This window comes from Rhizopus delemar, genomic scaffold, assembly GCF_000149305.1.
Source record: "Rhizopus delemar RA 99-880 supercont3.10 genomic scaffold, whole genome shotgun sequence".
NCBI classification, from domain to species: domain Eukaryota; kingdom Fungi; phylum Mucoromycota; class Mucoromycetes; order Mucorales; family Rhizopodaceae; genus Rhizopus; species Rhizopus delemar.
Genome location: NW_027137836.1, coordinates 1,503,727 through 1,527,457, shown reverse-complemented (window position 1 = coordinate 1,527,457; position 23,731 = coordinate 1,503,727). Strand labels below are relative to the sequence as shown.

The following is a 23,731-nucleotide window of genomic DNA, read 5'->3' as shown; positions in this document are numbered from 1 at the left end:
TCCTTGTAAATATTTTATAATTGCGTTATTTGCTGGTAACATATATGTATAGTTAATGAAAGTTGGGTGGAAGAAGGTCAATGTGTTAACGTCTGTTTCTTTTAGAGTTAGTTACATTGCGATGCACATTTTTTCTTTTCTTGGTTGTATCTTTTTTAGGAACAAGTTGAACCTCGCGCGCTGGTTCTTGTTCACTTATACGTGACCAATACTTTTGGATCGGTCTGTAATCATGGAAATGACTAGCCGGTTCCCAAGTGTCATCTTCTTCTCCATAACCTTTCCATCGAACTTTATATAAGTAATTACCCGGTGATCCCTTATGGTGTAAAACTGCCTCAACATCGTATGATTCAGATTGATCAGTATTGGATAAAGATACTTCCTGGGAAATAACCTTTATTTGCGATGGAGGTACATCTCTTGGTAAGAGTGCTCCAGTTGCATCAACCAACACGTATGAACCACCTTGAGTTTTTCTTTTGACAGTGTAATTACCAACGTAGAGGGGATCACTTTTTGCAACACGGTTTACATTCTTGAGCGTGACTTGACTACCAGTGGGGATATCGGTTAGAATTCTGTGAGTTTGGTTGAACTTGTCTCGAGAGGCAGCTTGTGAAGTTTTTATTTTTTCACGAATAGCAGGTAAGACAGTGTCATTAAACTCGTTAATTCTAGTTTCTAACTGTTTCATTGTTTCAGGCGATTTAGTTTTGTCCAGCACGTTATTATAATCCTTGTTTTCATTGGGACGTCTTGCGAACATCAATGAGAAAGGTCGTGTGCCGTGTAAAGCTGTATGTGTATTGTTGAGGGCTTCTTGGGTACTGTCAACATACAAGTCCCAATCCTCAGTTCTGCCTTGTAATCTTTTGTGCAAAATATTTTTTGCTTTGCCAACCCATCGTTCAACTATACCGTTAGCTCGGGGATGATAAGCTGATATGAGACGATGATCAATACCGGATGATTCAACATACAGTCTGACGATTTCATTGACATACTCAGTACCATTATCACTTTGGATAATTTTTGGTCGACCAAAGAGCGATAAGATACTCCTTAATGCAAGTGCAATAGTGAGAGAGGATTTATCGGGCAAGGCTTTGAGTACACAATATCGTGTAAAGACGTCCACTACCAGAAGGATGTATTGATTACCTTGTACTGAAGTAGGGAAAGGTCCGGCTGTGTCGATACAGATGTGATCCCAAGGTGCATCAGCATAGATTGAGGTTAAGGGATTGTATCCGTGCTTTGCGATATTGAATTTTTGGCAAACAGGACAACTACGTATTATTTCAAGTGCATCTTCCTTGAGCTTTGTCCAGTGAATACCATCGCTATGTAAAGCTGTTACGATTGCTTGAGCTCCACGGTGTCCTTCTAAGTGTGTATCCATGAGTAGCTTTTGTCTGTCTTCTGGTGCTGGGGTCATCAAGTCAGCAGGCATCATCATTCTGGATGTAAGAATTGATCCGTTAGAATTGATAATTTGTGAAGTGACAATTGTTTTGATGGTTTTATTATCCCCCTCCAGCGTTTTTTCAGGTTCAAAAAGACGCGACAAAGCATCTGGCAGAATATTTTGAATACCAGGTCGATGGATGATTTTGAAGTTATAATCCAGTATAGTATCCAGCCAATTGATCATCATAGCGTTAGCTACAGGCTGAGTGTGGAGATAAGTCAGGGCCTTGTGATCAGTGTATAAGGTGAATGGATTACCCCACAAAAATGGATGAAACTTCTTTAGTGCAAATATCACTGCTAATAGCTCACGTTTAGTGGTGGAATAATTCTTTTCAGATGTAGAAAGTGAGCGTGCCATGAAACCGATATATCGAGTCTCATTTTTGACAACTTGGTAAAGAACAGCACCAATTGAATAGTTACTAGCATCAGTAGCAACGTAAAAAGGTTGTTCTAAATCTGGATGATGAAGAAGTGGCGCAGAAGACAATAATGCCTTGATCTTTTCAAAAGCACTTTCTTGTTCAGATGTCCAAAGTTTATCAAGTTTACCTTCGAAACGTAATTTGTCCAAAGGCGCAGTGACCTCAGAAATATTTGGCAAGTATTTTCTAAAATAATTTACCAGTCCTAAAAAGCGTTGAATCTCTTTTCCAGATGAAGGTCTAGGCCAAGTCAAAGCGTTTGTAACTTTACGAGGATCGAGTCGAGACCCTTTGGCATCAACACAGAAACCAAGCAAGTAAACAGTAGACTGCGCAAAATGACATTTGTCTGGGTTAAGGATCAAGTTCACTTTAGTTAATCTCTGAATTATGTTTTGCACATGTGTGATGTGTTCCTCATAAGACTTGGAAAATATGATGATATCATCAACAAAAGCCTGTGCATAAGGTAAATCACGTAATACAATATTAATCACTCGCTGATAACGGGAAGCAATATGTTTCAATCCAAATGGACAACCTCTAAATTGGTATTGTTGACCTTCAAAAGTGAATGTGGTCTTAACACGATCAGGTTCGTAGATTTGGAATCGATGAAATGCTTGTCGAAGATCAAGAGTGGTAAAGATAGTTGATCCTTGTAATTGATCGAAAATCTCTTCAATCTTTGGAATAGGATGTCTATCGTTTGACACGAGAATAGAATTTAACAAGCGAGGATCGAGACAGGGTCGATGTCCTGTGAGATTACCAAGCAAGTCTTTCTTAGGTGCCAATGTTAAAGGAGAATTCCAATCCGAATTAGGTGATGCACGTTCAATAACTTCATCCTTTAACCAAGTGTCAATACATTCACGCATGATTGGTAGTAATTTAAAAGGAGTACGATATGGTGCACGGTAAGCGGTTTTTCCTTTAACAGTATCTAAACGTATAACTGACTCGGGTACAGTACAGAATGAATTCTTTGGTATTAAGGCATTTTGATCAACAAATGGTTTAATAGCATTATGGAAATGAACTTGTTGCTCACGTGTACCGTAAGGAGCTTTGTTAGGTTCAGGTGTATCATCCGTAATCTCTTTGTCAATAACTGGTGCAAGATTAGGATGTCTGATGGCTAAGTTGGTAACAAGAATGTTCAACTTGTGCATTAGATCTAATCCTATTACAACTTCAGTATCCAAGGAAAGAGGAAGGACTTCAAAAGAATGGGATGTATGAATAAGATTATTATCATTATCACCGTAAATAACACTTAATGGAAATTTGGTTGTACCGAAACGTTTACTAACATTGTCACTTGTAGCAAGTATAACGGAACCAGATACATTTCTATCAATTGCAATATTATATTTATTAACAAAATAGATGTCTATCGTGCTAAAGGAGGAACCACTATCAACCAGGGCCATAGTGTTCACGTTCTCTATTGTGATAGGTACAATTAAAGAATGGTTAGTACTTTTAAATACTTCATTCTGTTTTGTTAATTTCTTACAATCATAGTTGACTGGATAGCCCTCGTCATCTACGTCCATCAAGTTGCTATCACCACTAGACACCTTAGAAGATGCCTGTTGTGGCCTAGCTTGAGGAGTGATGGTGAGGTTGAGCTTGCTACCATTAGAACTTGAAGTAACCAAGCGAGCAGAACGAATGGCTTTACTCGGACCATAATGGGGCTTGTCACGAGGACAGCGAACAGCGTGCTCTTTTGACCAAGGGACATTACCCAAGCAACGATAACAATTCTTGGCAGCAGAGACAAAAGACACTGGTGAATTGGTGATAGTGGGGGAAGGGCTCACCGATGAAGAGCTTTGGCTCAACAAATTCTTGTACTTGTTGCACTTGTCTGTAGGATGGTTGGCCAGACCATGGATGGCGCAATGAAATTTGTTTTTGTTGTTGCCAGGGGGAGAGGACTTCTTAGTTATACCCTGTAAGTTGCTCAACAAATGTGAGTTCCTAGGGTTGTACTTAGATGCCTCTGTTCCATTTGCAGAGAGAGACAAAGATGAAGACTTGACGGAGACGGAGTCTTGACGAGGTGATGGGCTGACCTCGGAACACAAGTTGGATGACAGTACCACTCTGGCCTTGGCAGCGACTTTTGCGACAGAATCTTGCTGATCTCTTCCTAGGTTCAACAAGGAGCGAGAGACCTCTTGACGCAAAAATGCTGGTAAGGCTCGTTTGTATATGGAGGCAGTCTTAATGTCATCATCCCACTTTGCTGCCCTGCGAATTCTTTGGAATCGATCGGTGAAGGCTTCGATGGATTCTGTTGACACCATTTTGAGTGATAAGAGCTGGTCCATATATTCTAGCTCTTGTGCTACGTCCTGTGCAGCGTACGTCTTGACTATGATCTTTCTTACTTCAGACCAAACCAAGTTGCGACCTTTTAGTACTTCGTTGAACCATGATCGTTGATCCCTGTTCATTTTGATGGGAACCAGACGAGACCAACTAGTGTCGATAGACAAGCCATTAGATTCAATTATCAATGAAAAAGTGTCAAGCAAGTCTTCCACTGAATCATGGACATCAGCATCTTTTCTCCAGACATTATCACGCCACTGCCATACTGGGAGATCCGATGGGATAAGGTGGTTCAAACGAGGAGGATGATTTCTGTTTGAGAGATCAGCACTAAAGGAAGCCTCACTAATAGCAGGAGGAGGAGGGACACAAAACGCTTGAGCTTCATCAAGGAATTTGATGCAGTTTTGGATGTTTACTGCTCTCTCCTGCAACTTCAACAAATCTTCTTGTGCAGCACCAGCCACAACAGCACGAGCTATTTGCTGTCTAAGATTTTCCAAAGTAACCCTTAGATTCATGACGGCGTCCACAGGAGAGTCTTCCATTTGAGAACTTTCTACAGTAGTAGGTGTCTTTCCCACATTGTCCATTTCTATGTCCTCATATACTTCAGCGTTCTCTTGTACGCTCTTGTTAGGTATAGCACTTTCATTAAGCACAGATAATTCATAAGTTTGCTCTTTTTCTGTCATATCTTGATTATAGCCAGTAGTTCAGAATTCGTTAAAAAAAATTGAAGTGTTTTAAGTATTTAAAATAGACAAAGAAGAATTAACGAGACCGAACAATAGTTCTAAAGTCGAATTACTTTTATTAAAGAAAGATTCCAAGGCTATTTATATTAGTTTGAGCAAGACCTGAGATTAAATGACAAGAGATAGTTACGACCGATATGATTTGACATGTATAAGAAAAATTTTATAAACTGATGTAAATAATCAACTGTTGAGATGAAAGTGAAACTTGGCTGTTCAGGGCAGTTGGTAATTATCAGGATCTATTCTTATTCAAACTCATTTGTAAAGATTTAGCTTAGAATGATAAGACTGTTATCTTATTGACATGTCAAAACATGACACACAGGTTGTTTGAAGACTGCCAAGAATGTGCATATGAAGTTGGGGGAGCTTGGACACCCTATGTCGTATCAATTGGCAATCAATGTCTTACATTCAGTTGTAATTTATGCTGAGATCAAAAAGAAGAAGCCATTATTGACTGAAAAGCACAAGAAGGCTCGATTAGCATGGTCAAAAAAGCATCAATATTGGACAGTACATGATTGGCGACGTGTCGTCTTTTCTGGTGAGACGAAAATCAACATTTGGGGCTCTGATGGTGGCAAGTATTACTGTAAAAGAAAATGTGATCGTTTACAGCCTCACCATATCGACGTTACTGTGAAGCATGGAGGCGGTGGTCTCACGTTATGGGCTTGTATAACCAGCGAAGGACCTGGATACACATGTCAGACCTACGATGGTACCATGAATTCAGAGGTATACCAAGAAATCCTTGGTACAAGTCTAAAAGACACTATGGAGTACTATGGTCTTAACTGGGAAACGTCGGTATTTTAGCATGACAATGATCCTAAACATCGATGAAAGTCTACGACACAATTGATTAAGGATAGTGGCATGATTTACATCGACAATTAGCCATCACTGTTTTGTTCACAAAAATAAGAATGGAGATTTCAATAGGACCCAAAATTATATATGATTTTATTTAATAATATATGTCCAGAGTTTATATACTTTTCACAGTGTAGATATTAATATATGTACTATGCGGATGGCGAAATGCCCACAGCCTTATGCAGATGGCTAAATGTTATATTCTATTATGCAGATCTTTATATAATTTAATATAAGCACTTGCTCCTCATTCACCAGTCTATTTTGGTAGATATACATACATATTAATAAAACTACATTTCCATATACTCACACTATCAATCGTTAATAATGCTTGGTTGCTATACAATGATTATCTTTGGAGCACAACAATCACAAAGTTGAGACCTTAATCTTATTGAGCATATAACGTGCTACTAAGCTTAAACTAGAAAAATTTTTGACAATTTTCAAAAGCTATAAACTTTTCCAAAAATAATCCAACAATAAAACAAAGCCATAACAATTATTATATAAACCTTTCTGAACATTTCTTATGGATTAGATTGTTATTTTTATTAATAATATTTTTTTTTATATCATTTGAAAACATGCGGTATTTCAAAATTTTAGCTGGCAGTCCTTAAGGGAAGACATATTTTTGAAACAAATTTTTTTAATACCGTATGGTAGAGGACAGAGAAAAACAGCAGTCACGTATTACGTAATCAATATAAAAGAGCCCCTACTATAACATAGGTGCCTCTTCTCCCTTATTCATACTCTAAAACTATGCCTCCACTTAACGCTAGAAAACGAGCTTACCTTAAAAAACATAGAAATGAGACGAACCAATTTGTCCCTCATTTAAGAGATCAAGACTGGGACATGAGCGATTCTGAGCTTATAGAATTAAGCAACATAACTGAAATGCGTAATGCTGATCCTACAATCAGCATGTCAATCAACAATGTTTTGCTTGATAATAATGTAAAGCGAAACAGACCTTTGTCTTACTCGAAAACCTCTAGGTCAACACGCTGGAGACGAGAAAAAGAAGCTAAATCTGTTAATTATAAGGGCAAACTCGAGAGTTTTGGATTTGTATCTATTGCCCCTGTTGTAGAATCCAGTTCTCCCATATTGCCAAAGAGTGAAATACAACTTTTGAGGATCCAAGAAATACTTCCAAAACTTCAAATGTATGTGAAACCTGTGATGAACTCGAAGGATAAAGAAAACACGGTCGAGAGATACAGTTTTTTGCAATACTCTTCGATTTATACTTACTTTATTAAGAGAATTGAGGGTGTTCCTATTACTTTGGCTTCTCGTGAGGCAGCTAGAATTCATTGGGCAGATAACAACGTTGCGTATCGTGCCATGACTATCGTAAAATGGGCTAAAGAATATTTGAGCCAAGGGGTGTTATCGAGACATCGACAAGGTGTTCATTCAAAAAGAAAGTCTTTTCTTAATGACGCCGATATCAAGGAAATGGTTCTCAAAGAAATACGTAGAATGTGTTGTAGAACAGAGTCTGATTATAACGGACATTGAATAATCGCAACTAAAAGAAGTATATTAAAATTGATAAAAGATAATAATCTAAATTTTTATTAAATAAAATATATTCTTCTTCTTTCTATATAAAACTATCACTATTAGATTCATTCTATGAAGTAAACATGAACACTAAATAAGTCATGATCTTTACTATTCATCATTTCTGTAAATGAATAATAATGGATCAGGTACCTAGTCAACTTTGATCTGACTGGAGGCATTTCATATAAATATATCTTTCCTCTCAATGAAGACGGGACAACTCTCCCAGATCAGTTAAAGAACAATAAGATCTATAAAAACAACGAATTAAAAATTTTCATAATCGATTCAGTGTGATGTATCCATCATTCATAACTCGATATGAAAACAGTATTAATAAGCTACATGTAAATGTACCCAATAGACAAGCTACAGGTTAATTCGGATAATCTTCATTAAGGATAAGATGCTGCGTAATTGCACGGTTAAACTACATTAAATCCAGGAACTAAATCACAGTCAGCCGCAGTCAATCATATACGAGTATTCTATGACAAATATAACAATAGAAGAACACGTAACCCTTATCTATTTGTCATCAGCTATATCATACTCATTAATTATTAATCCATGACATGAAATATTATCCGTGTATGAAAAGTATAAATAGAGTACAATTTTCTTATTAAATAAAACAATCTCTTTATCGAGTCTCGTCCTCTCTTGTTCCTTTTTATTCTTGGATAAATCACAGTGATCATTCTTCAATCAAACGTGTCAATGATTGGATCTACGCTCATAACTACTCATTTACCCGCCAATTGATAGAAGAATATAAATAGTAGACTTTGTAATGTTTTCTTTTTAACAATTAAGATTGTCTTAAATAAAGTTCAGTCTCAAAAAGTATTCTTTTGGTTTATCTTTGTTATTTCTTTTACTTTACCAGAACATAACATTATACTTTTTGAATTCCAAACTTTATCGCAAATATGTCTACTGATCAAGAAAACCCCATGGTTGACCCCGTTGTCACTAGCTCCCCTGGAAATGAAGGTTCTATCATCTCTGATCTTTCTTCTCCTCTTTCCGAACCTCAAGGAAGTATGGCTAGTAAATATGCTTCTGAACCTACCCCTATGGATACTGATACTGCTACGCCTGCTCCTAAGGTAACTGAATCCACTGGTGACATTATAAGTCGCAAGCTTCAAATCATTGAAAATCTGAAGAACCAGGCCAAATTGCACTTTATGGAATATATGGTTCTGAATGAAGACGATTCTGATCCTGCTGCTGCTCTTATTGCTCATCAAAAATTCAAGGATTGTGAAGAGAAGGTGAACAGAGCAAAGGAGGCTCTCAAGTCGTTCACTGCTATGTTCGAAGAAGTGAAGCCCCTTGCTGATGATTCAAGTCATCTTTGTCGTATTTACCTTAATAATTTTCTTAATGTCGTGTGAGATCACTCAAAAGATTCTTCAACTAATAATTTGACTGTATATCATATATAGCCCAAAGTGCTCTATACGATAAACAGCCCACACAATTTATACCGTACTACCTCGGACCCTAAATCACATTATTATATTCTAAGACGTAGTTTGTATTGAATGGGCTCGCTCTCTCGTCCTTACTCAATAAAGAGGTTCAAGAGACTCATCGATTTTTCGACTTATTTTATTACTTTTATTAATCGAGAGAAATAACACGCCTATTCCACATTTTTTTTCGATGAATTCTGACGTCGAACCTAACCCACAACCGCCGCCAGCACGCTCATCTCCAGATGAAGTTGCCACCTCGTTGGACAAGATATCCATCTCATCCAGCGATAATATGATCCATCCAACAATCGAAGAAGACACTCCCATGACCGAAGCGTCTTCATCCAACAACAACGCTGAAACCCTCTCACCTGAGGATTTTATTAATAAACTTCGTAGTCAAAAAGCTGCCATGTTGAAAATTATTGACAGCATTAATAACCAAAATATTCAATTCGTAATGCAAAACAATTTCGAAGGATTGGAGTCCAATGATAAAAAGTTGGCCTTCGCTACAAAGTCCTTAGAACGTTTTGATAAGTTAATAGCTGATCAAGTGAATATTATTTCCCTTAATAGTGCGATGAAAGAGACTCCTGTCTCACGTCACATTAATAATAAGTATATTCCCAGCAAAGAACTTCCCAAGTTTAATGTCAACCCAACTGCAAGTGCGATGTATCAACTCACTCAGCATTCGGGTAACAAAAATAATAACAATGCCACTAATGAGCCATCTTTAGAAATGTTCCTGAGAGAGTTCGAAAGAGCTTTCAGGGATCATAATGTCTCAATTCAAGATCATTGGTTATCAAACTTGGAAATCTGCTTTGAATCTTGCGACAATAATCTCCACTTCGATTGGTTTTGCCGCTATGTCAAAAAGCCTGTTGTTGAATTAAAAAGAAAAGTTACCTGGGATGATGCTAAGGCCCTTTTACAAGAAAAGTTTGACCTTGCTGTTGTAAACATAGTTATTTTCTATAAGATATCAGTTGTATTAAAATAATAACGATACACAAAGATTAAACTATGATTGAACAATTCCACACTTTTCCAAATTTAGAACAATAAGATCAGTATTTGTCATCCTAGCGAGTCTAATCAATTGTCAACCCCAAAAGTAATTAGATCAAAGTTAATTGACTGGTTATTATTTCTATTGTTCAACTTCAGATGCATATATTAGAACATCGACAAGCTTTAGCTTAATCATTGGTTCTTCAGCACGACATTGTTGCCGAGTCTATATCTTTTATATCTACGCTCACAAAGAATATAAATAGATGCCAACTTTTTATCCATAAAACGGGGCTCTTTTGCAATATAAAGAAATCTGCAATAAAGAAGGATTTTAATTTTATATTGCTGCTATTGTTTTTTTGTTTAATTTTTTTATTTAATCTTACGATTAAAACACTTGCCTCTCAAACCACACCTCAAGCATGGATGAAGCTACTCCTTAACTTCAAGCAAAGGCCTGATCAATCCTTCGCTGATGCTTTACATCACTTTCGTCTTTTTTCAATTGGTGCTAAGGTTTCATCCACTGAAGGCAATCTCCTCAATTCTCTTTTTGTATCAGGACTCTACACAACAAAGTTTCAAGATACTGTTATGGCTATAATTACTAACCATACAAAAAATTTACCTTCGACTGAGCCCGCACATCCAGGTCTTAGTATTCATGCTCCTTGTAATGCTCCCTCGCCATTAAATATGTCTTGGGACAACTTTGAAGCTATTTTAATGAAAAATATGGCCAATCTAGAAAGCTCTCTTCTGTATATCCAAAAGGAGATGCAGAGGGAACAAGTAAAGAAGCCAACTAATGATGATAGTGAAAATTATAAAAAAAGAAAATTAGCAGCTTTCTCACCACCCATCAATGAAAGAATTACTACTGTCAAGACTCTTCCTACCAGCAGTAACAACAACCACAGCAATAACAACAACAGAAAGCACACTGACTTTTATGAAAAAATTGCTGATCTCAAGCGTCGTGGTATCTGTACTTTTTGTGAATCTGCCAAATACACCACTGCTCATGCTGAAAATTGTGCTCAACGCAAACGCTATGATCAACGTAAATCGAACAATCAGCACAACAATAAACCTGTAAGTAGTAACTCTTTAAATAATACAGACAAAGCTATTGCTAGTCTTGAGTTAACGCTCGAGCCTAACACTGCCTGTCAAAACCTTAATAAGAGCGAGACTAATAATCTTCACTCTTCTACTATTTCTAGTCAAAATAATAATATCAGCTCTGGTTCTCCCTCTTGCGACTCTTCTTCTGAAGACGAATACGATAGAATTTATAAAGAATTTGACAGATCTTTGATCTCGCCCTATTTATTTGACCATTTTGACTTTGAGACCATTAATGACGTTAATATTTTTGCTCTGCGTAATAATCATGTTGGAGACATTGACAATCCATTTAATTCTGACAGTGTGTCTTTTTCACCTGTTACCCCAATAACTCTTAACGGTGTTAACGCTTACGGTATCATTGATACAGGTGCTAATATCTCTGTTATGAACAAAAAATTCGCTAATGATAATAATATTGAGTTCAACCCTGTTCCCGGTAATCTCATCCTTGCTAATGGTTCGACGATTCCGCGAATGCAAACAACTCATTTCGTCAATGTCGAGTACGATAATGTTGATCAAGTAATTCCGCATAGATTTGATGTCACTGATAATAGTATTCTTTCTTATGAAAATAAGATTTTAATTGGTATAGATCTTCTACCAAAGCTCTCCATCCACTTAATGAATGTAGCCATTAAACACAAGAGTACTGAAAAGGAAATTGATGATTCTATCGTCGACAAAGCCTATGAGCCTAACATCTCTCGCGCTGGTACTGACAAAGAACAAAAAACGTTTGATCTGGCTACTAAATCTTATGTCGAAGCTAACAAAAAACTAAATAAGAACACGTTATGTAACATAGAGGACGCAGTTTTGCATTTACCTACTCCTGAAAACTATGTTGCTAATGTAAAACAATATCACATTCCTTATTCGGTTCAACCTAAAGTGATGGAAATAATTAATAGTTGGCTCGATGACGGTATCATTGTCCCCGCAAAACCTTCTGCATGGAATTTACCAATGACCGTAACGTTTAAGAAAAACCTTGATGGCACTAAGACAGATAAAATTAGATTAGTTTTAGATCCTCGTATGTTAAATAAGGTTTTACCTGTGGATAATCATCAACTTCCACTAATTAATGACATTTTTAACTCAATGACTGATGCAGTTGTCTTTTCTACACTGGACCTTAAATCAGCGTTCAATCAGTTCCCTGTTTTTGGCCCTGATCAACACAAGACTACATTTACTGCTCCTAATAATTTACAATACATGTACCGAGGTGCTCCTTTTGGCATTTCTACAATCAGTCAATTATTTTCTCGTATAATGTTAAATTTGTTTAAGGACTTGCCTTATGTGAAGTGCTTTGTGGACGATATCTGTGTTTTCAGCTCTTCCATACATGCGCATTTCCTTCATGTAAAGAAAGTTTTACAAATCCTCACAAATGCAAATTTAAGAGTTAATTTTGAAAAAACTTACCTCGCAAAATCAGCAGTTTATCTTTTGGGTTATTGTATCTCCGCTGAAGGAAAGAAAATTGATACCCGTAAACTTTCGAACATTCATGAATGGCCGAGACCGACCACTCAGAAGCAAGTTCAAAGCTTCTTAGGATTTGTAAATTATTTTAGACAGCATACACCTAATGCTTCATTTTTAATGGCTCCTCTGGATGCTTTACGTTCTCATGATGAGAAAATTAATGGTCCTTTTATTTGGACTTCTACACACCAGATGCATTTTGACAGCATAAAACGTATCTTATCCTCCGAATTGATTTTATCACATCAGGATATGTCACATCCTTTTTGCATAGCCACTGATTCTTCAGATTTTGGCACTGGTTGTTGTTTATATCAAGAGTTTGAAATGACTCAATCTAATGGCGAAACATCTAAAATCAAAAGATATATTGGTTTTATGTCTCGTTCTCTATCAAGAAGTGAAAAACGTTACAGTGTCACAATGCGTGAATTGCTTGGTGTAGTTTATGCCTTAACCCAATTTCACAAATTTATATGGGGCACACGATTTACGTTATACACTGACCATAAAGCTTTATGCTATATTCATTCCCAAAAGAATGCTAATAGTATGCTTATTAAATGGCTTGACGTTATTCTTGACTATAATTTCAATGTGGTTCATGTTCGAGGATTAGATAATATCCTTCCCGATAAACTCTCTAGGTTATACCCGCCAAAGGAGCCGGTTGAACATGAACAAGATCTTAATGAAGGAAAAAGAATTGCTTCCTTTCGTGGTAATTACGCTACTTCCAATAATATTAATAATAAGAAAAGACATAGAGCTCATGTCAAACATAACGTTTCTATTAACGTTGTTTTAGTGGACCACAAGCCCACGACTTCAGATGCACTACCGTACGTCTACCCAGCCACACATAGTGACGACACTGTTAATTACAACAGGAATTTAGACATTTCTAGTAATTTCCATTCTTTTAACAAAAAATCTAATGACTCTAATGAGTATAATGACTTTAATCGGCTTCACGACAAAAACATCTTTTATGTTCAGTCTGCTCACTCAGTTTTCAAGGACTATTTCGTGCCCCCAGATTCTGAACATCGTGAGTTAATGACAGATGCCCACAACAAAGTTGGTCATTACGGTGCAGAGCAAATGGTTAAACGTCTTCACAATGAGGGTATTCATTGGCCAAATTTAATATCTGACTGTGTGAAGTTTGTCAGACAATGTAATGAATGCATGAAACATAATATCGAGAAAAAGGGATATCACCCTCTGCGTAGTATATACAGTTATTATCCTGGTGATCATTACGCTATCGACTTAGGTGGTCCTATGCATACCACCTCAATATCTAATAATAACTATTTTATGGTTATCATTGACGTTTGTACACGGTTCTGTATACTTCGTGCCCTGCCCGACAAAAAAGCAGATACAATTTTACGTGCACTGATCGATGTCTTTTGCATAATGGGGTTTCCTACAAAACTTCAAAGTGATAATGGGACTGAATTTAAGAATTCCCTCTCTAAAGATTTAGCTAACGCTATGGGTTATGATCATCGATTTATCACTCCTTTGCATCCTTCTGCTAATGGTTTAAGTGAACGCTTTGTTCAAACTGTTAAAAAATTACTCGCTAAATCTACGAATGGTGTTGGCAATGACTGGGATGTATTCCTTCCTTCCATTCAACTTGCAATGAATAACCGTATATCTAAACGCTTAAATTCTACACCTTTTTCTCTCATGTTTGCACGCAAAATGATTGAACCTTATGGCTTTAGATCTGATAAAGACAAGCTTAAGGAAGTCAAGGGTAAACCACCTATGTCGCATGAAGAATTAATGAAACGTATCGACTATATGACTGATATTGTTTTCCCTGCTATTGCTGCTAAAACGAAAGCTCAAGTTGAACTTGAACAAGCTAAATTTAACGATTCGCACCGATTAGCTGATTATGCACCTGGCTCTCATGTCATGGTTCGTATTCCAACTAAATCCGGTCAACTCGCTCCAGCTTATGAAGGGCCATTTACAGTTGTGCGTAAGAATCAAGGTAATGCCTATATCTTACGTGATGAAACTGGTGTTCTGATGCCTCGTTCTTATATCACTACTGAACTGAAATTAATTTCCAATGAAGAGATTATTGAACTTGATGATGAAGGCAATGAAATTCAAAGCTATGAAGTTGAAGCAGTTCTTAATCACCGAGGTCCTCCAAAAAACCGTGAGTACCTTGTACGTTGGAAAAACTACAGCAGTGAATGGGATGAATGGCTGACAGCTGATAAATTTAATGATCCAGACATTCTACGTAAATATTGGAAAAACATGGGACAAAAGTATGTTCCTCCTAAAACCGCTAAAATCACAAATTCTCCTTCTTCTTCTAAGGTACTAAAGACCAACCCATCTGGTACGATTAGCACTATGATGAAGTCTGTATCCCTAGATGATGACAATTCTAATTTGGCTGATGTCGCTGCACATTCAACCAATCCAAATTCTAAACGTTCATATCCTCACTCGATATCGCGCCAGTCTAAAAAAGCTCGTCGCGATAAACAACACAGACATTCCACTCCAAATGTGCCAGTTGCTGCTACTCGTACCAGCAAGAGATTGCGAAATTCCTCTTCATAAAAAAAAAAAAAAAAAAAAAAAAAGTGTTTTTCAAAACAAGTCACTTTTTTACCGTAATCTCACACTGGTAGGGGGCTATGTCGTATTTACCTTAATAATTTTCTTAATGTCGTGTGAGATCACTCAAAAGATTCTTCAACTAATAATTTGACTGTATATCATATATAGCCCAAAGTGCTATATACGATAAACAGCCCACACAATTTATACCGTACTACCTCGGACCCTAAATCACATTATTATATTCTAAGACGTACAGTAGGTCAAAAAACTGCTGCAAGGAATCCATTTTTCTTGGTTTTTGTAGCGCACATCCTGTTACAATGGCACAAACTGCCTCTGTTCCCACATAGTAAATCTTCTACATGTCTTGAAAAATCCGAAAGAGTTTAAGCCCTATTGGATAAGTATTGAAGGAAGTATGAGATGCGCAATTTGAAAATTTGGAAAAACGAAAATTTGAACGGAATGAATTTATTTATTAATATTTAGTTGAACCTCCTTTTCTATTAATAATCTCTTGAGTTCTTTTCAAAATGTTATCTACATGCCTTTGGCAAAGTTATTTATCGAAGTCAATTCATATTTCATCAACTCGTTCCCAAAGCACATCTGTGTTCTTTGCTCTACGTTCGTAATAATTGAGCTACAACTTCAATGGATGCCATACGTGCTCGATTGAATTTAAGTCCGGGCTCTGAGCTGGCCAATCGTTAATATAGCTCTCTTGGTTACTACATAACTAGGCCATTGTAAATTATGCCTTGTGCTTTGGGTCATTGTCATGCTAAAACTAAATGTTGGACCAGTCGAAATTGTAGTACTTCATAGTACCACAAAGCGTAGTGTTTGTCATGTTTTGACATGTCAATAAGATAACAGTCTTATCATTCTAAGCTAAATCTTTACAAATGAGTTTGAATAAGAATAGATCCTGATAATTACCAACTGCCCTGAACAGCCAAGTTTCACTTTCATCTCAACAGTTGATTATTTACATCAGTTTATAAAATTTTTCTTATACATGTCAAATCATATCGGTCGTAACTATCTCTTGTCATTTAATCTCAGGTCTTGCTCAAACTAATATAAATAGCCTTGGAATCTTTCTTTAATAAAAGTAATTCGACTTTAGAACTATTGTTCGGTCTCGTTAATTCTTCTTTTTCATATTTTAAATACTTAAAAACACTTCATTTTTTTTAACGAATTCTGAACTCTTAATCGCAAATACAAATATGGTTAAAGAAGATCAAACTCCTAGTCCTTTTACTCATGGTAAAACTGATACGTTTGAAACGAATATGGAAGAAATACCAAAGGCCATTGAAGATACTGAAATGACCAATGCTGAAGAAACCTCATCCCCTATGGCAACAAGTCATGTAGCAAGTGATGATAAGCCCGTTGATGCTGTTATGGGTTTAAGAGTTACTTTAGAGAACCTTAGACAGCAAATTGCTCACGCTGTGATATCTGGTGCCCCACAAGAACACCTCAAAGGGTTACAAGAGCGAGCAGTGACCATTAAGAACTGTATCATGTTTTTAGATGAAGCACAGGCTTTTTGCGTCTCTCCTTCTACGCCTACAGGTGAAGCGGTCCTTGGTCCTGGCAACCATTTAAACACTTCTTACCCTCGTTCCGCTCATGTCATCCCACCTGACCTTCCCATCTGGCAGTGGCAGGGTAATGTATGGAGAAAAGAAGCAGATGTGCACGATTCAGTGGAAGATTTACTGGATACTTTCGCTCTCATCGTTGAATCAAATGGGCTATCCATAGATTCTAGCTGGTCCCGATTAGTGCCTATCAAAATGAACAGGGATCAGCGATCATGGTTCAATGAAGTCCTTAAGGGTCGCAACTTGGTATGGTCTGAAGTCAGAAGTATCATAGTCAAAACATACGCTGCACAAGACGTAGCACAAGAGCTAGAGTATATGGACCAACTCTTGTCCCTTAAAATGGTTCCAGCAGAATCCATAGAAGCCTTCACTGATAGATTCCAAAGAATCCGCAGGGCAGCTAAGTGGGACGATGACATCAGGACTGCCTCCATATACAAACGAGCTTTACCAGCATTTTTGCGGCAAGAGGTCTCTCGCTCCTTGTTGAACCTAGGAAGAGATCAGCAAGACTCTGTCGCAAAAGTCGCTGCCAAAGCCAGGGTGGTACTGTCATCCAACTTGTGCACCGAGGTTAGCCCATCACCTCGTCAAGACCCTGTCCCCGTCAAGTCTTCATCTTTGTCTCTCTCTGCAAATGGAACAGAGGCATCTAAGTACAACCCTAGGAACTCACATTTGTTGGGCAACTTACAGGGTATAACTAAGAAGTCCTCTTCCCCTGGCAACACAAAAAACAAATTCCATTGCACCATCCATGGTCTGGCCAATCACCCTACAGACAAGTGCAACAAGTACAAGGATTTGTTGAACAGAAGACCTCCATTGGTGAACCCTTCTCCCGCTGCAAATAATTCATCAATGTCTTTTGTATCTGTTACTAAAAATTGCTATCGTTGCTTGGGTAATGTCCCTTGGTCAAAAGAACACGCTGCTCGCTGTCCTCGTGACAAGCCCCAGTATGGTCCAAGTAAGGCTATCCGTTCCGCTCGCTTGGGTACAGCAAGTTCCAATGGTAACAAGCCCAACCTCCCCATCACTCCTCAAGCTAGGCCACAACAGGCATCTTTTAAGGTGTCTAGTGGTGATAGCAACTTGATGGACGTAGATGACGAGGGATATCCAGTCAATTATGATTGTAAGAAATTAACAAAACAGAATGAAGTATTTAAAAGTACTAACCATTCTTTAATTGTACCTATCACTATAGAGAACGTGAACACTATGGCCCTGGTTGATAGTGGTTCTTCTTTTAGCACGATAGACATCAATTTTGTTAATAAATATAATATTGCAGTTGATAGAAATGTATCTGGTTCCGTTATACTTGCTACAAGTGATAATGTTAGTAAACGTTTCGGTACAACCAAATTTCCATTAAGTGTTATTTACGGTGATAATGATAAAAATCTTATTCATACATCCCATTCTTTTGAAGTCCTTCCTCTTTCCTTGGATACTGAAGTTGTAATAGGATTAGATCTAATGCACAAGTTGAACATTCTTGTTACCAACTTAGCCATCAGACATCCTAATCTTGCACCAGTTATTGACAAAGAGATTACGGATGACACACCTGAACCTAACAAAGCTCCTTACGGTACACCTGAGCAACAAGCTCATTTCCATAATGCTGTTAAACCATTTGTTGATCAAAATGCCTTAATACCAAAGAATTCATTCTGTACTGTACCCGAGTCAGTTATACGTTTAGATACTGTTAAAGGAAAAACCGCTTATCGTGCACCATATCGTACTCCTTTTAAATTACTACCAATCATGCGTGAATGTATTGACACTTGGTTAAAGGATGAAGTTATTGAACGTGCATCACCTAATTCGGATTGGAATTCTCCTTTAACATTGGCACCTAAGAAAGACTTGCTTGGTAATCTCACAGGACATCGACCCTGTCTCGATCCTCGCTTGTTAAATTCTATTCTCGTGTCAAACGATAGACATCCTATTCCAAAGATTGAAGAGATTTTCGATCAATTACAAGGATCAACTATCTTTACCACTCTTGATCTTCGACAAGCATTTCATCGATTCCAAATCTACGAACCTGATCGTGTTAAGACCACATTCACTTTTGAAGGTCAACAATACCAATTTAGAGGTTGTCCATTTGGATTGAAACATATTGCTTCCCGTTATCAGCGAGTGATTAATATTGTATTACGTGATTTACCTTATGCACAGGCTTTTGTTGATGATATCATCATATTTTCCAAGTCTTATGAGGAACACATCACACATGTGCAAAACATAATTCAGAGATTAACTAAAGTGAACTTGATCCTTAACCCAGACAAATGTCATTTTGCGCAGTCTACTGTTTACTTGCTTGGTTTCTGTGTTGATGCCAAAGGGTCTCGACTCGATCCTCTTAAAGTTACAAACGCTTTGACTTGGCCTAGACCTTCATCTGGAAAAGAGATTCAACGCTTTTTAGGACTGGTAAATTATTTTAGAAAATACTTGCCAAATATTTCTGAAGTCACTGCGCCTTTGGACAAATTACGTTTCGAAGGTAAACTTGATAAACTTTGGACATCTGTACAAGAAAGTGCTTTTGAAAAGATCAAGGCATTATTGTCTTCTGCGCCACTTCTTCATCATCCAGATTTAGAACAACCTTTTTACGTTGCTACTGATGCTAGTAATTATTCAATTGGTGCTGTTCTTTACCAAGTTATCAAAAATGAGACTCGATATATCGGTTTCATGGCACGCTCACTTTCTACATCTGAAAAGAATTATTCTACCACTAAACGTGAGCTATTAGCAGTGATATTTGCACTAAAGAAGTTTCATCCATTTTTGTGGGGTAATCCATTCACCTTATACACTGATCACAAGGCCCTGACTTATCTCCACACTCAGCCTGTAGCTAACGCTATGATGATCAATTGGCTGGATACTATACTGGATTATAACTTCAAAATCATCCATCGACCTGGTATTCAAAATATTCTGCCAGATGCTTTGTCGCGTCTTTTTGAACCTAAAAAAACGCTGGAGGGGGATAATAAAACCATCAAAACAATTGTCACTTCCCAAATTATCAATTCTAACGGATCAATTCTTACATCCAGAATGATGATGCCTGCTGACTTGATGACCCCAGCACCAGAAGACAGACAAAAGCTACTCATGGATACACACTTAGAAGGACACCGTGGAGCTCAAGCAATCGTAACAGCTTTATATAGCGATGGTATTCACTGGACAAAGCTCAAGGAAGATGCGCTTGAAATAATACGTACAGTAGGTCACAAAACTGCTGCAAGGAATTGCAAAATTCAGGTTTTACAGCTGGTTGTCCATGGGTACTGCACCAAACTATCTCAAACCTTGACTGTTTGTACCTCAATAGAAAGTGCATTTATTCGTCGATTATCGGATATGGGCAATGGTTATTGGTGGAATTTGAGATCGCTAAAGGTAGTATTATGAACATCCGACATTTTTTACTTGTTCACATATGTTTTAAATGACGAATTTTAATACGACCCAACCGGTTGCTATCATAATTTTTCACATTCTTGACATGATTAGAATGATGCCAGTATATAAAAGCGCTTACAATTCCTTTATTTTAAATTTTATATTCCCTTATTTAAATTATCTCTCTTTTTTACCCTATCGTCAATCGCATGCCTAAACGGCTGTCAGAGGAGAAAATAAACGATCACAAACAGGCATTAACCGCATCCGCATCAATGTATGATATTTCCAAGGAGCCTGGATTACATTAATCAACTGTTAGTAGATACTCTAGACGGCTGTTTTCAAGTAGGACAGTAAACACAGGTGGTAGACCTACAGTAGTCTCCAAAGTGACGAAGCGGTTAATCAAAAGAAAAGTCATGGAATGGGTTCTAAAGGCTTCTAAAGAGGTGTATCGGGAGCTGGTTGGATTTGGCTATGATATCTCATACCAGTCAGAAATTAACGTACTGAAATCAATGGAGTTCCATTTTCTGATAGAAAAAAAGAAGCCATTTCAGAAAAAAACGCATACGTAGCATCAGTTAGAACGGGTCAAGGAGCATCAGGATTAGGCAATGAGTGACTGACAGCAAACAGTGTACTTTAATGAGACCAAGCTCAGCGTATAGGGCTTTGATGATGCTGATCACTATTGGAAACGGCCAAGTGACCTTCTTCAACATCATGACCTGGATTTTGCAATCAATCACGGAGCTAGCAAAATGATGCCCTGGGGTTGTATAATCTCTGAAGGACCAGGATATGCTTGCTAAATTTACGATGGAAAGTTGTACTCGGGTGTTTACTAGCATATTTTGAACACTACGCTTCGTGATACTATGAAGTACTACAATTTCGACTGGTCCAACATTTAGTTTTAGCATGATAATAACACAAAGCACAAGGCATAATCTACAATAGCCTAGTTATGTAGTCACCAAGAGAGCTATGTTAACTATTGGCCAGCTTAGATCCCCGACTTAAATTCAATCGAGCACGTAGGACATCAATTGAAGTTGAAATTCAACTATTACGAATATAGAGCAAAGAACATGGATGTGTTTTGGGAACGAGTTGATGAAATATGAAATGACTTCCATAAAGATCTTTGCCAAGGACATGTAGATAACATTCCGGAAAGAACTCAAGAGATTATTAATAGAAAAGTAGGACCAACTAAATATTAATAAATAAGTTCATTCCGTTCAAATTTTCATTTTTTCAAATTTTCAAATTGCGCGCCTCATACTTCCTTCAATACTTATCCAATAGGGCATAAACTCTTTCGGATTTTTCAAGACATGTAGAAGATTTACTATGTGGGAACAGAGGCAGCTTGTGCCATTGTAACAGGATGTGCGCTACAAAAACCAAGAAAAATGGATTCCTTGCAGCAGTTTTGTGACCTACTGTAGTTGTCCTGATTGCCAAAAATTCAATATCGCAAAGCACGGATACAACCCCTTGACCTCAATCTATGCTGATGCACCTTGGGATCACATCTGTATCGACACAGCCGGACCTTTCCCTACTTCAGTACAAGGTAATCAATACATCCTTCTGGTAGTGGACGTCTTTACACGATATTGTGTACTCAAAGCCTTGCCCGATAAATCTTCTCTCACTATGGCACTTGCATTAAGGAGTATCTTATCGCTCTTTGGTCGACCAAAAATTATCCAAAGTGATAATGGTACTGAGTATGTCAATGAAATCGTCAGACTGTATGTTGAATCATCCGATATTGATCATCGTCTCATATCAGCTTATCATCCCCGAGCTAACGGTATAGTCGAACGATGGGTTGGCAAAGCAAAAAATATTTTGCACAAAAGATTACAAGGCAGAACTGAGGATTGGGACTTGTATGTTGACAGTACCCAAGAAGCCCTCAACAATACGCATACAGCTTTACACGGCACTAGACCTTTCTCATTGATGTTTGCAAGACGTCCCAATGAAAACAAGGATTATAATAACGTGCTGGACAAAACTAAATCGCCTGAAACAATGAAACAGTTAGAAACTAGAATTAACGAGTTTAATGACACTGTCTTACCTGCTATTCGTGAAAAAATAAAAACTTCACAAGCTGCTTCTCGAGACAAGTTCAACCAAACTCACAGAATTCTAACCGATATCCCCACTGGTAGTCAAGTCACGCTCAAGAATGTAAACCGTGTTGCAAAAAGTGATCCCCTCTACGTTGGTAATTACACTGTCAAAAGAAAAACTCAAGGTGGTTCATACGTGTTGGTTGATGCAACTGGAGCACTCTTACCAAGAGATGTACCTCCATCGCAAATAAAGGTTATTTCCCAGGAAGTATCCTTATCCAATACTGATCAATCTGAATCATACGATGTTGAGGCAGTTTTACACCATAAGGGATCACCGGGTAATTACTTATATAAAGTTCGATGGAAAGGTTATGGAGAAGAAGATGACACTTGGGAACCGGCTAGTCATTTCCATGATTACAGACCGATCCAAAAGTATTGGTCACGTATAAGTGAACAAGAACCAGCGCGCGAGGTTCAACTTGTTCCTAAAAAAGATACAACCAAGAAAAGAAAAAATGTGCATCGCAATGTAACTAACTCTAAAAGAAACAGACGTTAACACATTGACCTTCTTCCACCCAACTTTCATTAACTATACATATATGTTACCAGCAAATAACGCAATTATAAAATATTTACAAGGATAGTAAAAAATGGAATTTTTTCTCATGCCTTAATATTTTTCAATTTGCACGTTTGTACGCAGTCACATTTACAGACAAACATCACTTTAGCAATAAATTCCTGTTTAGGGTTTATTATCGCCTAAATGCTTTGTTCCATTCCTGAACACTATACTTTATATGTTTATATAAAGAGCCACTATACGTTATATGACTTCACCCTACCAAGCACCTATTTCTTACAACAAATAGAGCTCATCTTGACATCTCAAACCTCATTTTGACATTCAGTTAAACAAACATCTTTTTACTTGCCACATTAATTCCAGAAAAGAGAATTACAACCTGGAAGGGGGCAATGTCATGTTTTGACATGTCAATAAGATAACAGTCTTATCATTCTAAGCTAAATCTTTGCAAATGAGTTTGAATAAGAATAGATCCTGATAATTACCAACTGCCCTGAACAGCCAAGTTTCACTTTCATCTCAACAGTTGATTATTTACATCAGTTTATAAAATTTTTCTTATACATGTCAAATCATATCGGTCGTAACTATCTCTTGTCATTTAATCTCAGGTCTTGCTCAAACTAATATAAATAGCCTTGGAATCTTTCTTTAATAAAAGTAATTCGACTTTAGAACTATTGTTCGGTCTCGTTAATTCTTCTTTGTTCATATTTTTATAC

General features: G+C 37.4%; 9 protein-coding genes across 9 annotated transcripts; 7 read left to right on the top strand and 2 right to left on the bottom strand.

Moving 5' to 3' along the window:
• Positions 1-85: 85 nt before the first annotated feature.
• RO3G_12538 (uncharacterized protein) lies at positions 86-4,843 on the bottom strand (the record flags this gene model as incomplete). The annotated part of the gene is made up of 1 exon (XM_067667122.1): positions 86-4,843. One exon carries the CDS (start codon positions 4,841-4,843, stop codon positions 86-88), a length of 4,758 nt encoding a protein of 1,585 aa, XP_067523223.1.
• A 522-nt stretch (positions 4,844-5,365) lies between these two features.
• On the top strand, positions 5,366-5,833 carry RO3G_12537 (uncharacterized protein; the record flags this gene model as incomplete). The annotated part of the gene is made up of 1 exon (XM_067667121.1): positions 5,366-5,833. One exon carries the CDS (start codon positions 5,366-5,368, stop codon positions 5,831-5,833), a length of 468 nt encoding a protein of 155 aa, XP_067523222.1.
• An 831-nt stretch (positions 5,834-6,664) lies between these two features.
• Positions 6,665-7,432, top strand: RO3G_12536 (uncharacterized protein; the record flags this gene model as incomplete). The annotated part of the gene is made up of 1 exon (XM_067667120.1): positions 6,665-7,432. One exon carries the CDS (start codon positions 6,665-6,667, stop codon positions 7,430-7,432), a length of 768 nt encoding a protein of 255 aa, XP_067523221.1.
• A 980-nt stretch (positions 7,433-8,412) lies between these two features.
• RO3G_12535 (uncharacterized protein) lies at positions 8,413-8,883 on the top strand (the record flags this gene model as incomplete). The annotated part of the gene is made up of 1 exon (XM_067667119.1): positions 8,413-8,883. The coding sequence occupies one exon, from the start codon at positions 8,413-8,415 to the stop codon at positions 8,881-8,883; it is 471 nt and encodes a 156-aa protein (XP_067523220.1).
• A 409-nt stretch (positions 8,884-9,292) lies between these two features.
• RO3G_12534 (uncharacterized protein) lies at positions 9,293-9,976 on the top strand (the record flags this gene model as incomplete). Its single annotated transcript, XM_067667118.1, has 1 exon — positions 9,293-9,976. One exon carries the CDS (start codon positions 9,293-9,295, stop codon positions 9,974-9,976), a length of 684 nt encoding a protein of 227 aa, XP_067523219.1.
• A 440-nt stretch (positions 9,977-10,416) lies between these two features.
• On the top strand, positions 10,417-15,231 carry RO3G_12533 (uncharacterized protein; the record flags this gene model as incomplete). The annotated part of the gene is made up of 1 exon (XM_067667117.1): positions 10,417-15,231. The coding sequence occupies one exon, from the start codon at positions 10,417-10,419 to the stop codon at positions 15,229-15,231; it is 4,815 nt and encodes a 1,604-aa protein (XP_067523218.1).
• Positions 15,232-16,469: 1,238 nt separating this feature from the next.
• On the top strand, positions 16,470-20,318 carry RO3G_12532 (uncharacterized protein; the record flags this gene model as incomplete). Its single annotated transcript, XM_067667116.1, has 2 exons — positions 16,470-17,997; positions 18,157-20,318. 2 exons carry the CDS (start codon positions 16,470-16,472, stop codon positions 20,316-20,318), a joined length of 3,690 nt encoding a protein of 1,229 aa, XP_067523217.1.
• A 1,022-nt stretch (positions 20,319-21,340) lies between these two features.
• Positions 21,341-21,699, bottom strand: RO3G_12531 (uncharacterized protein; the record flags this gene model as incomplete). Its single annotated transcript, XM_067667115.1, has 2 exons — positions 21,341-21,530; positions 21,671-21,699. The coding sequence occupies 2 exons, from the start codon at positions 21,697-21,699 to the stop codon at positions 21,341-21,343; spliced, it is 219 nt and encodes a 72-aa protein (XP_067523216.1).
• A 593-nt stretch (positions 21,700-22,292) lies between these two features.
• On the top strand, positions 22,293-22,976 carry RO3G_12530 (uncharacterized protein; the record flags this gene model as incomplete). The annotated part of the gene is made up of 1 exon (XM_067667114.1): positions 22,293-22,976. The coding sequence occupies one exon, from the start codon at positions 22,293-22,295 to the stop codon at positions 22,974-22,976; it is 684 nt and encodes a 227-aa protein (XP_067523215.1).
• Between the last annotated feature and the right edge of the window lie 755 nt (positions 22,977-23,731).